Source organism: Xyrauchen texanus, chromosome 30, assembly GCF_025860055.1.
Source record: "Xyrauchen texanus isolate HMW12.3.18 chromosome 30, RBS_HiC_50CHRs, whole genome shotgun sequence".
Lineage (NCBI taxonomy): Eukaryota > Metazoa > Chordata > Actinopteri > Cypriniformes > Catostomidae > Xyrauchen > Xyrauchen texanus.
Genome location: NC_068305.1, coordinates 38,748,321 through 38,764,296, shown reverse-complemented (window position 1 = coordinate 38,764,296; position 15,976 = coordinate 38,748,321). Strand labels below are relative to the sequence as shown.

Here is a 15,976-nt window from a genome sequence, read left to right as displayed (position 1 = left end):
CTAGGGGGGGTTACAAAAGTCCTGGAATATTTTTTTTCCATAGACAATTCATAAATGATTACATAGGTGTTGTTTTTCTAGTTATTTTGTTCTCTCATTGTTATGAGTGTTTTAAATTATATGGGTGAATCAGAACAAGTCAAGAACATAGTAATTGTTTTACCCCAAGATCAAAAGAAAGATGCAAGAATAAAATTTTGAATTAAAAAAAATGAAATGGAAAGCATTAGAAAGAAGCCTATTTTTGGACCAGTAATGTTTATTGCTTTGGGACACTGTTTTCATGACAATTAGGCACAAATCAACACAACAATGTGTGTGTGTGTGAGCGTGTATTTATCACTTTGTAGGTACCAAATGTCCCCATAAGGATAGTAAAACCCGAAATTTTTGACCTTGTGGGGACATTTTGTCGGTCCCCATGAGGAAAACAGCTTATAAATCATACTAAATTATGTTTTTTGTAAATGTAATAATGCAGAATGTTTTCTGTGAGGGTTAGGTTTAGGGGTAGGGTTAGGTTTAGGGGATAGAATATAAAGTTTGTACAGTATAAAAACCATTATGTCTATGGAAAGTCCCCATAAAACATGGAAACACAACATGCGTGTGTGTGTGTGTGTGTGTGTGTGTGTGTGTGTGTGTGTGTGTGTGTGTGTGTGTGTGTGTATGTGTGAGCGTGTATTTATCACTTTGTGGGGACCAAATGTCCCCATAAGGATAGTAAAACCCGAAATTTTTGACCTTGTGGGGACATTTTGTCGGTCCCCATGAGGAAAACAGCTTATAAATCATACTAAATTATGTTTTTTGAAAATGTAAAAATGCAGAAAGTTTTCTGTGAGGGTTAGGTTTAGGGGTAGGGTTAGGTTTCGGGGATAGAATATAAAGTTTGTACAGTATAAAAACCATTATGTCTATGGAAAGTCCCCATAAAACATGGAAACACAACATGTGTGTGTGTGTGTGTGTGTGTGTGTGTGTGTGTGTGTGTGTGTGTGTGTGTGTGTGTGTGTGTGTGTGAAAAATAGAAAAACAATAAAAAATAATGGTATGTCATTTAATGTTTAATTGTGCAATATAAAACTTTAGGTGAAAAAATGTGACCTGGATATGTTGTCCTGAGATTCACCCATACAGATCTGTAATTATAATTCCAAAGTCTTAATAATAGTAAGAGATGGTGAAACAATAAAAATAGGAAAGAAAATAATAATAGGAAAATAAAAAAGGGGGAAAGTAAGATATCTAATTTAAATGTTATTAAAATTGTTCCTAAGTTTAACCCGTAAACCAAACCTTAACCTAACCATAAAGTCTAACCCCTTACCCAAACCAAACCATGATTTTAATAGAAAAATATCATTTGTGTACCACAGAAGAAAGAAAACATTGGGGATTGGAATGAGATGAGGTATGTGTATTAAAGGTTATTGTCATAGTCATTTGTATTGCATAAATAAAAATGATTCACAAAATATGTTCACAGATGTTTTGAAATATTTCAATTTTTAATATTATATTTAACATTCTCATCTAACAATTTTTTCTTCTGCAGTACAGTTCCTAAAGTAAATGTACATTGTTTTAAAGGAGTTTTAGATATTTATATTGATAACAAGCCAAAACAAAAACAAATCATATATGTATTTTCTTTCTGTGAGTAATGGGGTGAAGACTACACCTCTCACATTTCTGTTCACTTCAATCCATCTTTAACTCACAAAAAAAATGCTCTCTTATTAATAAAGCTGCGCATTGCCAATTTTCTTCACTATAAGAAATGCACAGTGATTCAATAAGTCACGAGCAATCACGTTATAATCTAGCTGCGTTAAGCGTGTGTGCTCGAGGGACGAGCATCCCTTGACAGAGTGTGCATCAGCTGGGTGCAGTTTCAATCTCTCCCCCTTAGATCGTGACACTTCACGTGACTCATAGAAGAGTCGCTGACCGCACAGAGAAATGCTAATTTCGGAGTTTGTAATTACTGTATTTACATAATCTGCTTTCGTATTATTTGAACTTTGTACTAGTCAGATGTGTTTAATTGTATTTGTTTTTGTGTTCACACAGAGTGAAGGAACTGTTGTTGGTTTCGTCAGTGTGAGTGGTCACATTGACCTGAAGCTCCTCAATAAGTGCTTTGAACTTGGAGGATTTGAAGGACTGAGTAAAACAAATCCAGCTAACCACACAGAAGAAACAGCGAAACCAGAGGAACCAAACCCCTCAGAGAAGGAGAACAATGTCCCTGACACTCAGGAATCAAATGAAGCCATAGGACCTTTGGAAGTGAGTTTTAAATGACAGATTCTTCAGAACATGCAAAAATACTTAAAGATATACTCATTTTATTATTTCTTAATTGTTGAATGATGTGCCAGTCACATTCCTAACCAAAGTGAACTTCACAGGGTGAATTGGAGACAGAAGAAGGTATGAGAGATGAAGAGATTTCCAGTGGGCTTAATGGCATATGTCAGGTCAGAGCATTTGAATTGCATTGACTCTTTTTGGAATCCCTAAATGAGGTACATGGCAAGCACGTCATGTAAAAATCATGATTTCGTCTCTTTATTGATTATTCCAACTAGTCAGAGCATATTGAGTCATGCATCAAAGAAACAGTGGACTCCAGTAAGGACCCAGAACTGCACGATTCTCCTAATGTGTTCTGCATCCAGCTCTTCACCATGGAAAAGAGGTTTGAAATGAGGTGAGCTCACAGATGTGACCCCACTAAACCCATTCCTGTTTGGTAAGCATTCGAATAACAATCCAATTGGAAAGCATTTGCCATTTTCAAACTGCAGACTTAAAATATCTTCAATTATTAGTGTTTGCTGAGGTAAGCATTACTATTACTATTGCTTGTATTTAGGGTTAGGGATTTTAACAAACAGTATTCATTTATGAAATGAATTATAACTCACATTATGCTAATTGTTGAGGAAAGTATACAGTGCTTTTACTTATAAATCACATAGGCTTATACTGGAGGGACCCCAGCCATATCTAGGAACAAGAATATCAGAGATTTATGGTGGACTCTTTTGTCTAGTAAGCAACCATCTATCAACCACCCAGATTACCCTAGAAACAACCTATTAGTGCCCTTACAACCACCTATTAACATCCTAGCAGTCACAACAATCTAGTAGTGCCATGGAAACCCACATCACCCACATCACTCTAGCAAAACCTGCTAAACTGGTAATCAGAAGGTCGCTGGTTCGATCCCCACAGCCACCGCCATTGTGTCCTTGAGCAAGGCACTTAACTCCAGGTTGCTCCGGGGGGATTGTCCCTGTAATAAGGGCTCTATAAGTCGCTTTGGATAAAAGCGTCTGTCAAATGCATAAATGTAAATGTAACTACCTGGTAACATCCTTCCAAGCACTTTAGCAACCTAGCAATGCCATTGCAACCAACTTGTAACATCCTAGCAACCACCAAGCAACTATGCAGAACACTTTAGCAAGAACCGTGCATTATTATATCTAATTTTAACCTAATGTTGAAAATATAGTGAATTTGTACACTGTATTAATTTAAAGGATTTAACGAGTTATATTGTTTTATTGTTTTTATATTTAGTATTTTCCTTGTAATGTTTTAAAGCTGTTTTTCTTTTTAAGGTAGACAGTATTAAGATCTGTCCAGGGACAACGGATGAAAAATAGCCTTTTGGCTAATTCTGGTGCATTTGCAGTAATGCTAATTAATGTACACTGTCCCTGCCAAATAAATTAATAAATAAAAATAAATAAAATAAACCTTAGCAATGCCTTTTCAACCACCTAGTAACATCCTAGCAACCACTTAGCAACCACCCCAAAAAAACCTAGCAACAACCAAGCATTAATCTAGCAACCGCCTAAAGTAGTAACATCCCAATAACCGACCAAAACACTCTAGTGACCCTATAGCGATGCATCAAAGACCACACAGAACACCATAGCTACCACTAAGCAACCACAGAGAACACCCTAGCAATACCCTAGCAACCACCTGGTCACATCCTAACAGCTGCCCAAAACACTCTAGAAACCCCATAGCGATGCACCAAAGACCACTAGAACATCTAATGCTGGATCCACACTAGCAGATTCAGAACAACTCGATTTGCCTGGGGGTGTCACACTTAACGATTAAAAATGGAGGGAAGGTATCACACTTAACGACTGCCTTTAATTTTTCTCAACGCTTCACTGTCATGCCCCATTTTCACAGCCAGTCAACCTGAAGCTTATGAATATAGAGGCATTTTTCAACATTACTCAAAGAGTTAAAGGCATGTCAAATTGAGAATGCATAGCAAAAATAAATTGCATCTTTTTCTTTCACACATTTATTGTCACAAAGTGCAAAGAGCTGGACAACAAATGTGTGTCATTTGGTAGAAAGTGAACCATTCAAAAATATATTAAAGCACCATGAACTAAAATTATACAAAAGTACAATACTTGAAGGTATGCATATTTATATATAATGTTATATAAATGTAGACTACAATATATTTATATAATCTAAAGCTGTATAAAAATATAAAGCTTATGTTTATGTTATATTAAATTAAATATGACCCAAGTATTAAATGTAAAAGTTTTTACACATTTATAGTCAAGTTGTGCAAAGATCTGGGCAGCAGAATTGTTTTTCTTTTAATAGTCTGTCATGTTATGACATATTAGATACTGTATGTAATACAAACATACTTGTTGACTCCAAAGAGCAATAACCTTCTCTTAACGTCTTTTCCGTTCTTCAGTAAAAGAAGCTCATTGGTCATTTGACGAGAACACAAGACCCCACCTCAGTGACAGAATGATTTTTTCAAACAAAACGGATGTGTTTTTTCAGTCTTTGAAGCCATTGACTCAGCAGAGAGTCCCAAGAGTCTAGTGATTAACACCTCCCGCTGAGAGACGCTAATGCACGCTCTGTCTTCTCTGCCTGGCCGGTGATTATGTTAATGAAGCTCACACCTGAAAATCAATGGAAAAATCGGCTAGTGAGAAACCGCTTTTAGCAACCGCATATCAATGCCCTGGGAACCACCCCAACACTCTATCATCATGTTGGAAAGTTTTGCGATGCCAAGCACCACTACTGACATTGTCTTAAAAAAATTTTTATATCTAGTTTATATAAAAGCTCAATTTAGCAGAGCAGCAGCAAAACCAGCCTGTTTGTTTCTAACGGTCAGACAAAGGGTAGAAAATGGTCACATAAAACTAAATTATGACTTTGTCTGGTGCAAGAAAAATTTGTGTAAATTCCAAGGAAAAAAATAAAATATGTGTCCTTGAAGAACTATTTTAACTCACTAAAATATGTCATTTGTATGGTTTCATGTTGGTGAAAGTAACTCTATGGCAAAGGAACTCTCTCTCTCTATCTCGTTGTCTGGCGGAGCTCCAGTGGCTTTCAGTCAGGAGCTGTTGTAAAAATCAGTCAGTGTTATTTGGCTTCATGCTGAGCTGGTCTGTTTGCCACCTTGCCCAGCTGTTGTGGAATATGGAGGCCTGTCGCTCCCCGCAGAGCATGAACATGTAATTAATGAGTAGAATGCTTAAAGTGACAGCGAGACCATCAATCGCTCATCCTGGCTTTCTAGTGCCCAACATATCTCATTGCTCCTAAAGGACAGATGATGATTTTAAGCTTTCATGTCTATTGTTGTCTTCTTTATTCCAAAGATCAGCAGACTTCTTACCGTACCTGTTCAAAGTTTTCCCGGTAAGTACATGTTTACCTTTCAAGTGGCTTATTAAAGGCATAATTTACCCAAAAATGACAATTTTATCACCATTTACTCAATGACATTAATGTCCAAGCTCATTTTCTGTGGAACACAAAGCTGTCAAGCTCCAAACATTTGCAAGAAAGCTCCATAAAAATAACGTAGAAGTAGTCCATATGGCCTGTGCACTACATTTCAAGTCTTCTGAAGCCATACGATAGCTTTGCGTAAAGAATATATTTATAAAAACTAACTAACACTGTACATTTTGATCAGATTCAACAAGACTAAATTAAAATCAAGAACTAGAAAAACATTAACAATGGATAAAAAACAAACAAATAAAAACCAAATTGGCAAGTTGAAATGTGCATGAATATTGGAAGTTTTTGCAATGGGGAAGATTTTCAGTGAATAATGATTTAAATCTCTGTCTGTTCCTCACACAAATCTACTGTATGTTTTCAGAACACTTGGAATATAGCGCATCAGCTACTTTTATGGTGCTTAGTTCTGTTTCATAATTTTTTGGAGCCTGACAGTTTCTGGAAACTGTTTACTTTCATTTTATGGAAAAGAGCAGCTACTCCTGTGTTTCACATAAAAAACCCAAACAAGTTTGGAACGACATTAAACAGTGACAGAGTTCGTATTTTTTCGTGAACTATACCTTTAATAAAAATTCAAATTTCATTTTTCTTACTTTCCTTTTTCTTTTAGTTCTAATAAATGTAATACAATGTGTGGTGGTGTTCATACAGGATCGTGATTTCTGTGTGATCTCTGTACCTAAACTGGTCCCAGAATTCCCGCTGCTGCAGTCTTTCATTAGAGTCATTCCTCACGACACCAGCACTTTTCCACAGGAGCTCTACCTGTGCCACCGCTGGGCACTGCTCAGGTACACACATACACACTCTGAATCATGGGTCTAAGGTGGGGCTAGGGGAGGCATTGCCCCCCTAGATTATCTTGTACCCCCCCAAGGTTCCGATTGGATGGCGAAATCATCAAGGGGGCCACCCTACCGCAATCCAACGAAGAGACAAGCACTTGCCCACCCTAAAGATCAAAATGCCCCCCCAGAGATCACATCCTTGTACCGGCCCTTCTCTAAATCTTCTCTTAAATCTCTTAAACGAATCATGAATATGTTCTATGGCTGGTATACTGTATTTTTTCAATTCACTTGCCTCAAAAAGTCAATTGTGTACTATGGATGCATGTTTGAGTCATGTGCTAATATATTTTCTGTTTGTCAGGATGTTTGATGTGCGTGTGGTTGTGTCGTCCGATATCCCAGCAGTCCAGAGTTTGATTGAGAGTCTCGGTCAGCAGGAATCCGTCAGTGAGGATCTGGATCTGTTCCTGCAGAAACGGAAAGACTTGGTCTGTCACTGATCACACAATGACTGTTTTAGACTGAGACATTCGAGCTGTGTTTGTTATTTCTGAGCTGTTAACTCACTCTCATTCTCAGGACGGCACTGCTCTTCAGGCATTTGTGGCTCAGGTTCAGGGGCAAATTGTTGGTTTAATAATCATCAGAGATGAAGAGGTAAACTCCATGACGTTTTAAAGCAATTTTGAATTGGTTTTTCTTTCATAAAAATGTTGTTTATAATAATGCATTTACAATGGAAGTCTATGGGGCAAGACATTCCAGAAAATCAGGAATGTTAAGCTTGCATTTAGTTAAAATACTTATATCAATTATTCTGTTAAAAAAAAGGGTTCAATTAGTTGTAAAGTTGTATAAATTGCCTTTTAACCAATGGGACTACTTGGCAGACAAACTTTTGGTTAATCCTGTGGATTTATTCTTCTTATCACCTTCCTATCTTAATACCTTTATGGTATTTTGCACATATCAAGTGAAATTTACCATTTGCACTGACGTTACATTGTCATGACAGGAGTTAAAATATTGGATATAAGTTATAACTTTGCACAGACAAGCTTAGTTAAGTGATTTTATCACAGTAGTCTCATGTTAAAGGGACAGTTCACCCAAAAATGAAAATTCTGTCATCATTTACTCACCCTCATGCCATCCTAGATGTGTATGACTTTCTTTCTTCTGCAGAACACAAATGAAGATTTTTAGAAGAATTGATCAGCTCTGTAGGTCCATACAATGCAAGTGAATGGTGACTAAAATTTTGAAGCTCCAAAAAGCACATAGAGGCAGCATAAAGTAATCCAATGGTTTAATCCATGTCTTCAGAAGGGATATGATAGGTGTGGGTAAGAAACAGATCAATATTTAAGTCCTTTTTCATTATTAGTCTCCACTGCATTCTTCTTCTTTTGTTTTTGGCGATTCACATTATTCATGCATATTGCCACCTACTGGACAAGAAGGAGTGTTGTAAAAAACAAAAGAAGAAGAATGCAGTGAAGACTAATAATGAAAAAGGACTTAAATATTGATCTGTTTCTCACCCACACCTATCATATCGCTTCTGAAGATATGGATTAAACCACTGGAGTTGTATGGATTACTTTTATGTTGCATTTATGTGCTTTTTTTGACCTTCGCAATTTTGGTACCCATTCACTTGCATTGTGAGGACCTACAGAGCTGAAATATTCTTCTAAAAATCTTAATTCGTGTTCAGCAGAAAAATAAATAAAGTCGTTCACATGCGGATTTCTGGTGAAGAACTACACTACCCATGATCCTGAGGGGAATCGAGTCTTCTACTTTAGTCTTATTGTCAGATTTTCAAATAGTTTTTGGCTTCAAATCATAGTTTGTAATGTTGTGATTCACCTCGGAGCTGGTTGGGTCAGTTCGTAGCTTAGACATTTTTCATTAAGGTCTTTTATGAAATCCCTAAAAAATTTATTGGAACAATATGTAACCAACAAGGCTGAAAAAGTGGATGAGCAATGTTGTGCTCTCTTCCAGCGCAATGTCTTGCCCCACAGACTTCCACTGTTTATGCACTACTGTAAAACATTTGCTTGCTTTTACAAACTGAGGGACCAGTCAAAGTTTGTCACTGATGCGCTCCATAATTCTTTACTTCTATTAAACCTGTAACATTCCATCAATGACTCATTATGGTGATTGCTGTTCCATCCGACAAATCCTGTGCCATGTCTTTCTGTGTTTGTTTCTCCCAGGACATTGAGTTCATCCGAGCCCACTTTGATGTTGAGAGATTCATGTACTTCAGCATTCACCAGAGAGAGGAACACGGTCGACTCTGTCACTTCTTTCTCAAACCCATATTCCAGCACCACACTAAACATTTCTTTAAGGAGGTGCTGCGCTTGGCACACAAGTCCTGCTTGAACTACCCCCTCTATCTGCACCATAACAGACAGAAGGTGAGCTAAACTGATGTGTTTTTATTAAACATTATAACACATTGTGTTAGAACAGGATTTCTCTTCATTTTGCTCTCAGAAAGACAGTCCTCAGTCTCTGCCAGCTGTGCTGAACTTCATGGTACCCGTGAGTGCGAGACGACAAATTATCTACCCACTCGAGGAGCTGGGCATCAACGCACCATCCCATCGAATCACCAGAGAACAGGTCGGACTGCTACAAAACCAGCATCTTGTGTTTCTGAATATAAAATCTACTTTTAAATAAGTTTAAAGGAAATTTCTGGGTTCAAAACAAGTTAAGTTCAATCGACAACATTTTTGGCGTAATGATGATTACCAAAAAATAATTTTGACTTGTTACTTCTTTAAGAAAAAGCAAAAGAGGTACCAGTGAGGCACTTACAATGGAAGTGAATGGGGCCAATTTTCAGAGGGTTTAAAAGCAGAAATGTGAAGCTTATGATTTTATAAAAGCACTTACATTAAATCTTCTGTTAAAAGCATGTATTATTTGAGCTGTAAACTTGTTTAAATCACGTATTAGGGTTTATGGTGTTACATCGTCATGGTAACGAAGTTGTAAAATTGGATATAACTTTACACAGAAAAGGTTAGTAAGCGATTTTATAACTCTAAAATCATATTAACATGGATATTGTTTACATTTTGTGGCTAAACAGTGAGTATTGTAAAGTTTATGGATTGGCCCCCGTTCACTTCCTTTAAGTGCCTCACTGAAACCCAGATTTTTTTCTTTATCTTTTTTTTTTAAAGGAGGGACAAGAGAATATAAATTATTGTGGTTATCAACATTATGCCACAAATGTGTTGATTGAGCTTAACTTGCTTTGAACCCTGGTTATTCCTTTAAATATCTGTCATGACAAAGTTCTAAGAATGATCTAAAAATAACTTTTTAATTATGTACCACCAGAGGGTGCTGTGCAGTAAACGAATGTGCCATCACACTTATAGTTTGTTAAAACTATCCATCCATAAACTGTCAAGGGACTGCCGGGTATCTTTGTTTCTCTCACTTACGTTTATCAATAATTAACTCTCTAGCTGTTCGCATTATTCAACTCATTATGCGTTTTGTGCATCGCAATCATTAGCCGTAAGTGAAACAGATCAAAGGCAGTTTTTGCCTGAGGTTATAGAGTGTGTGGTTGTAAAGAAACAAATGGATGGAAGGTGGCAGATGGTGGTGAATGTTTACACTGGTTTCTAACAGGTAAAGCAGCAGCATTCTTATCCAGCCATCATCAGAACAACCAACATCTGCTGCTGACCTGTGTGTGTGTGTGTTTAATTCAGTTTGAGATACCCCACACACTCTCTAGCCAGAGGGCATTTTTTACTTTATACAATGTTTCTTCTATACAATCTAAATGGGTTAAATGAATCATGGGTTGTTCCGAATGCATTTAGCATACATAATTTCACAATTTTCTTCAATAGAAGACATCAGGTAGAATGATAAGGATATTTCCAAACACAAAAATTGTGGGTGTGTTAAGACCTTGGCTATGTTTCAAAACCTAGAGATCTGTCTACCTAGGCTGCATTTTAAGGCAATCTTAAGGCATACTTCAGACAAAAGCTAGATAGCATGGCTATGCTGCCTTCTAAGGGGCTGTTCACAACATATAGCATTTCTATGTAAACATGTGATAGATGGACATTTTTGACCTTTACGATATGTATCACTGTATATTCAGCATCTTGTACAGGAGCGGCACATTTTTAGATGCCGTATGAATTTAAAAGAACTTTAATTTGCGCTAGACTTACATCTTTGACCGTTGTGTTTATCAGCATCTCACCAATAGCCCAACGTTTTTTTTAGATCCCATGTGAAGTTAAAAATAACATTAAAAATGCGTCTTGATACACTTGCGTTCTATTCTATTCGTTGCAATATGTCTAGCGCAAGAATGCATTGTCTCATTCCACACACACTGTGCGCGAGACTTACTGGCACACCACACACGAAAATCCGAAAAATACTTTGGCTTTTAAACAGCTTTGCATGTGCAACAAGCTCATGGAAAAGATGGTGTATGAAGCGAGGGAGATGTTGATTATGTACCTATATTTAAATATATCTATTAACATCTATACAAGCATAGAAATTCATTAAATACCAAAACATTTAGGTAAAAATGGTATACCCTACCGGTAAACATACTGTATATAATAAAAGCAATAATATTTTACCCAAGTTTTGTGTGTTTTTTGCTCAGAGTATTGTTGTGGCGTTAGCTTAGCAACATGCTAACGGTAAACTTGACTGAAATAAAATGTAGAGTCTTCCATGTTCTTTGCTTGAGCCGCACTATTTTGCTGAGTTGCAGTCTATGTAGTGTGTTCCAAATTAAGCTAGCAATGGTGTATAGGAGGTAATAAGCTTAAAAACATGGCTTCTGTTAAATTCCATTTTGTTCTGTTGTGTTTTTTAATGCTAGAATGCATCCTATGTGAACAGCCCTTTTCAATAAATGCAAAACAAAAGACAAAAATGTTTTCTATCTAATTAAAGAGAACAACTTAACCGAATATTTGTGTGTGCTATTTGTATTTATGCTCATTAGAGAATCGTGACAAGAGCTTAGCAACAAGCTAATGGCAAATTTGACCGTAATCAAAAGCAAGTCAAGTCTTCAGTGTTCTTTGTTTGATGTGCTGAGTTGTTGCCTATGTAGAATGTTGTATTGGAGTTAATACGCTTATAAATTTAATGCTAGAATGCGTTTTGTGTGAATGGCCCTTATAAGGTAGCTGCCTAAATGGGCGGTAGACAGCAAGGCAGATCAATGTTTTGGAACAGAGCTTCTGTGTCATATGCAGTATTATGTGAGTGCGTGCATGCAGTGCATTAGAGAAAATGTACAAGCTGTCACTTTACTCCGTTCACTCTAGAAAGGTCCATTTGGTAGCTCAGCAACGCTGGTGTCCAGGCAATGCCACAGATAAGAGCGCAATCACTGTGCTAATCCTCCGTCCGGTTCAGATGAATTAATCAGAGTTACAGCACCTGTTCGCTCTCCATCGATAGAGTGTTGTGTTACGAAGGTCATTACGTTTGACAGAAGTCCTGCTTTGCCCTAAGCATTTGAGACGGACGCACCTGCGCTGGCTTTACCTGAGCAGAGAGGACACGGTCAGCTTGCTTTTAATGCCATATTATTATCAGAATTGATGCCATTGCGTTGTGTTCTGGATGAATGGCCCGTTGGTCTGTCATCGATGTAGCATCAGAGATGAGGGGATTTAATTGGCTATTTATTTATTTTATTTTTTTTGTTGTTGTTGTTGCTTATTTTCATATCATAACGCACATCAACCAAGTGGCCCACCCCTCCCGATGGCCAATGCGACCCTGGGCATAGGAATACTCACTTCCGAATGGAATTCTCCCAATGTCCCTACCATTTTTGAGCAAACATTTCCTCTTATGCTTTTGTCTTTGCTTGAGTCTTTGAGTGGCCCCACATATCCAGAATTGATAATCCTTTTAGTCTCTGCCATTGATTATAGTATTTAAATAATGGCTCTGAAGAGCCAATCACTGATGGCCGTGTAATCAGCTATGTTTCCTTATATTACAATGACAAACCCCAGTTTTGGGTCTCTCTCTTCCTAGAGTGCACTGTGTCTGCTTCTATTCTTTCATGTTAAATCAGATAAGGAGTACCACGGAACAAATCCCTCAAATTATTCATGCTCAAGGGCCAATTAGAGATCTAGAGAGAGAGAATAATTAGGGAAACACGGCAGCTGTTCGCTTTGAGTTGATTCAAAGATGACGAATGTGTCCCTGTGGCTAAACCTGCTTTAAGAATCTACAATTTCAATACCTCATATTAGGTGTACAGCGAACTGAAATTAATGGTTTTGAAGGCATGGTTTTAATTTCTATCGGTGGATGGCTTCTATGGAACTCTTTTCAATATTTTAGATTAGTTATAGTGCTCACTAATGCAAAGGCTTTTTCCTGTTCAGTGAGCAGGTATCTTTTTAGCTAGATAAGTGCTTTGTGAAATATTCTGTAGTGCTCGCTGTGATTAAACTTTTGTCACGGAGGGGAACACTTCCAAATGGAAAAAGGAAAAAGTGCAGGAAACCAGCAGTGCTTTTAGGATTACTGTTTAACTAACTTAAAGGAGAAACATGTACCTGACATAATACAGGGCAAGGAGGAATGATTTTGTTGCACCAAATTAACATTTATGTGATCAAGATGACAGTAAAGATCTTGATGATACAACCGGGCCATTTCATATAAATATATATAAAATGCTACTGCTGACTTAAGAAATCATATTTTCCCACCTCAAACCCAAAGGAAGAGGGCTGTAACCACGATTCAGTGACCACTATGTGCTTATATACTGTTAGTATGTTAGATAATTTGAGTTTCTATACTGATCATTTAAAAATAATAACTACGTAAATTCTTGTAGTATCACTCAATTTTGGTCTGTCTTATAAATCACACTTCAGAAGTCGATCACTGTCTACATTTACATTGACACCAGAAAGCCGTTTATTGTGAGAAAGCTGCTTAAGGCTCGAAATCGAAAATTGGGGGAGTGGAATCACTGGTTGGAAAGGTCGGGGGTACCATTTGTTGTGTGGACTGACCACAAGAAGTACATCAGTACTACTAAGGGACTAAATCCTAAATAGGTTCATTAGGCACATTTTTGTCAGATTGGATTTTATAATTTTGTATCATCCTGGATCTAAGAACCTTAAACCCAACACACTATCTCGCTTCTTTGACATCGAGAGCAGCTCAGCCTCTCCTGATACCATCATTTTATCTAACAGGGTGGTGGCAGCGGTATAATGGGAGATTGAGCCCAGAGTCAGCCTTATGCGACATCACCACTCCCACAAAGTGCCCAGAGAATCTGTTGTTCGTTCCTGTGCCGGACCGCACAACTGTCCTGCAGTGGGGCTATTCGCCCAACCTGAAACCATGTCCATGACCGTCCTCTCGGAAACCATGTCTACCGGGAGGCCATGATAGCGAAAGACATGGTCAACGACAAACACAGCTGTCTCCCTCGCTGATGGTAATGTGGGGAGGGGGATAAAATGAGCTGCCTTCGTGAATCGATCCACCACAGTCAAAATCACGGTATTTCCACTAGATGGGGGCATACCAGTAACAAAATCCATGGCAATATGGGACCAGGGTCTTGAAGGGACTGACAATGGTTGGAGAAGCCCTGCTAGTGGTTGATTGGAACTCTTATTGCTAGCTCAAATAGGACAGGCCAAAACAAACTCATGAGAGTCCCGTGCCAGTGACGGCCACCAAAACCTCTGCTTAATTAACGCCTGGGTTTGACGATTATCATTCCTGGATATTCCAATCTGCAACCTGTGCCAGTTTTATGAACTTTTGCCACTTTCCACCTGCCTGCAGTGTTCATTCAATAAAGACTGTTAAACTTTCTCTGCGATTGAGTCCTCATCCTTACTCCGATCCTGACAGGTTTAGGATAGGAAGGTCAGTTTTGCTTGCTTCTATCACCACAGTAGACAAACTTTTACAGAGCTGACCTTAAGGAGGCCAGTATGAATGTACACATAATGAGATTCTGAAAAAGACTGTTAGAGAATCATCCCTCTGTATGAATCATGTGGTCAGATTTGTTTTTATATCACTCCTAAAAATATGGCCATTATTTTCAAGGGGTAGATGTCACAGGATAGCACGGTTAAACAGAACTTCCAAATTGGCAGATGTTCCAATAAAAAATAAACAAAAAATGAAATTAAAGAAAATGAAGGTTCTATTTTATGTTTATTGCTGCATCCATTACAGATTAAAATCTATCAAATAATTTGAGGTTAATTCATGGGAACACACTTGGCATCTAAATAGAACCGTTTCCTAAAAATCACACATCTTTTCTCATGTCTTCCTGCCAGGTTCCCTTTGCTCTGTACTACACAAACAGAAAGCTGACCATGGAGCCAAAGGTCACCATCAATGCCAGAATAGTGGTTGTAGGAGCATCCGACACCAGTTTAGCTCTTCTTGAAGCACTGACTTTCTGGTAAGCATGTTATATTTTTAGAATGACAATAAATTGGGTGGAGGACATCATCTCTCGTGTGATTGTAATTAGTGAGAGTGACCCTCAGGGATTTGAGCAAAAAAAATCATTGCATGAAATCTGAGCTTACGGCTTTGTACAATAACACTCAGCCCAGCATGCTCCAATTAATACCTGTATATTGGATTATACGCCCACTGCACAGAGATCTCTTTGTATTTAAAGAAATAGTTTACCCAAAAATAAAAATTCTGTTATCATTTACTATCATTTTTGTTGTTACAAACCCAGCTTTCTTTCTTCTGTGGACAGCCTGATCTTATAAAAAATAAGTGACTGTGGTGACATTTTTGCAGAATGTAACTACATGGTTTATTACATATGTGATGGCAGTTCCAAGGTGACATGTCCACTGTGCGGGGCTAAAAGTGTGTTCGCTCCCAAACAGAAGAGATTTTTAAGGTCAATGCATTTTAAATCAACAAAACCTACAACCCTTCCTTAAACCTAACTGATAGTGTCATAAAAAGCAAATGTGATATAAAAAACACAAAACTCGACTCGCATGCTCTTCAGTACTCGTACCATGGTCCTTTGCATCGCAAGTGCAATGCTCTATCAGTCGAGCTACCATGCAATTTCGCACTTGAACAAGCTTGTAAATGTAGTTGGTTATGTAATGCAAATGATAAATTGTATCACCTTACAAATGCACTATAGTAAAAGTGTTTAGATGTCATAAGGTAACATTGTGTAAGGAACGGGGTGAAAAGTATGTGTTTATAAACTGATAATCTGCAGTTTTACT

General features: G+C 37.7%; 1 protein-coding gene across 1 annotated transcript in view; it reads left to right on the top strand.

The window, feature by feature from the left end:
* Positions 1-15,976, top strand: part of cfap61 (cilia and flagella associated protein 61) — a 45,295-nt gene that overhangs the window by 4,307 nt on the left and 25,012 nt on the right. The window contains exons 8-16 of the mRNA XM_052099120.1: positions 2,077-2,295; positions 2,613-2,719; positions 5,706-5,745; positions 6,511-6,650; positions 7,012-7,138; positions 7,230-7,307; positions 8,882-9,088; positions 9,168-9,296; positions 15,041-15,168. Of these exons, the coding sequence (XP_051955080.1) occupies positions 2,077-2,295; positions 2,613-2,719; positions 5,706-5,745; positions 6,511-6,650; positions 7,012-7,138; positions 7,230-7,307; positions 8,882-9,088; positions 9,168-9,296; positions 15,041-15,168 (1,175 nt within the window). The remainder of the gene's footprint in view (positions 1-2,076; positions 2,296-2,612; positions 2,720-5,705; positions 5,746-6,510; positions 6,651-7,011; positions 7,139-7,229; positions 7,308-8,881; positions 9,089-9,167; positions 9,297-15,040; positions 15,169-15,976) is intronic.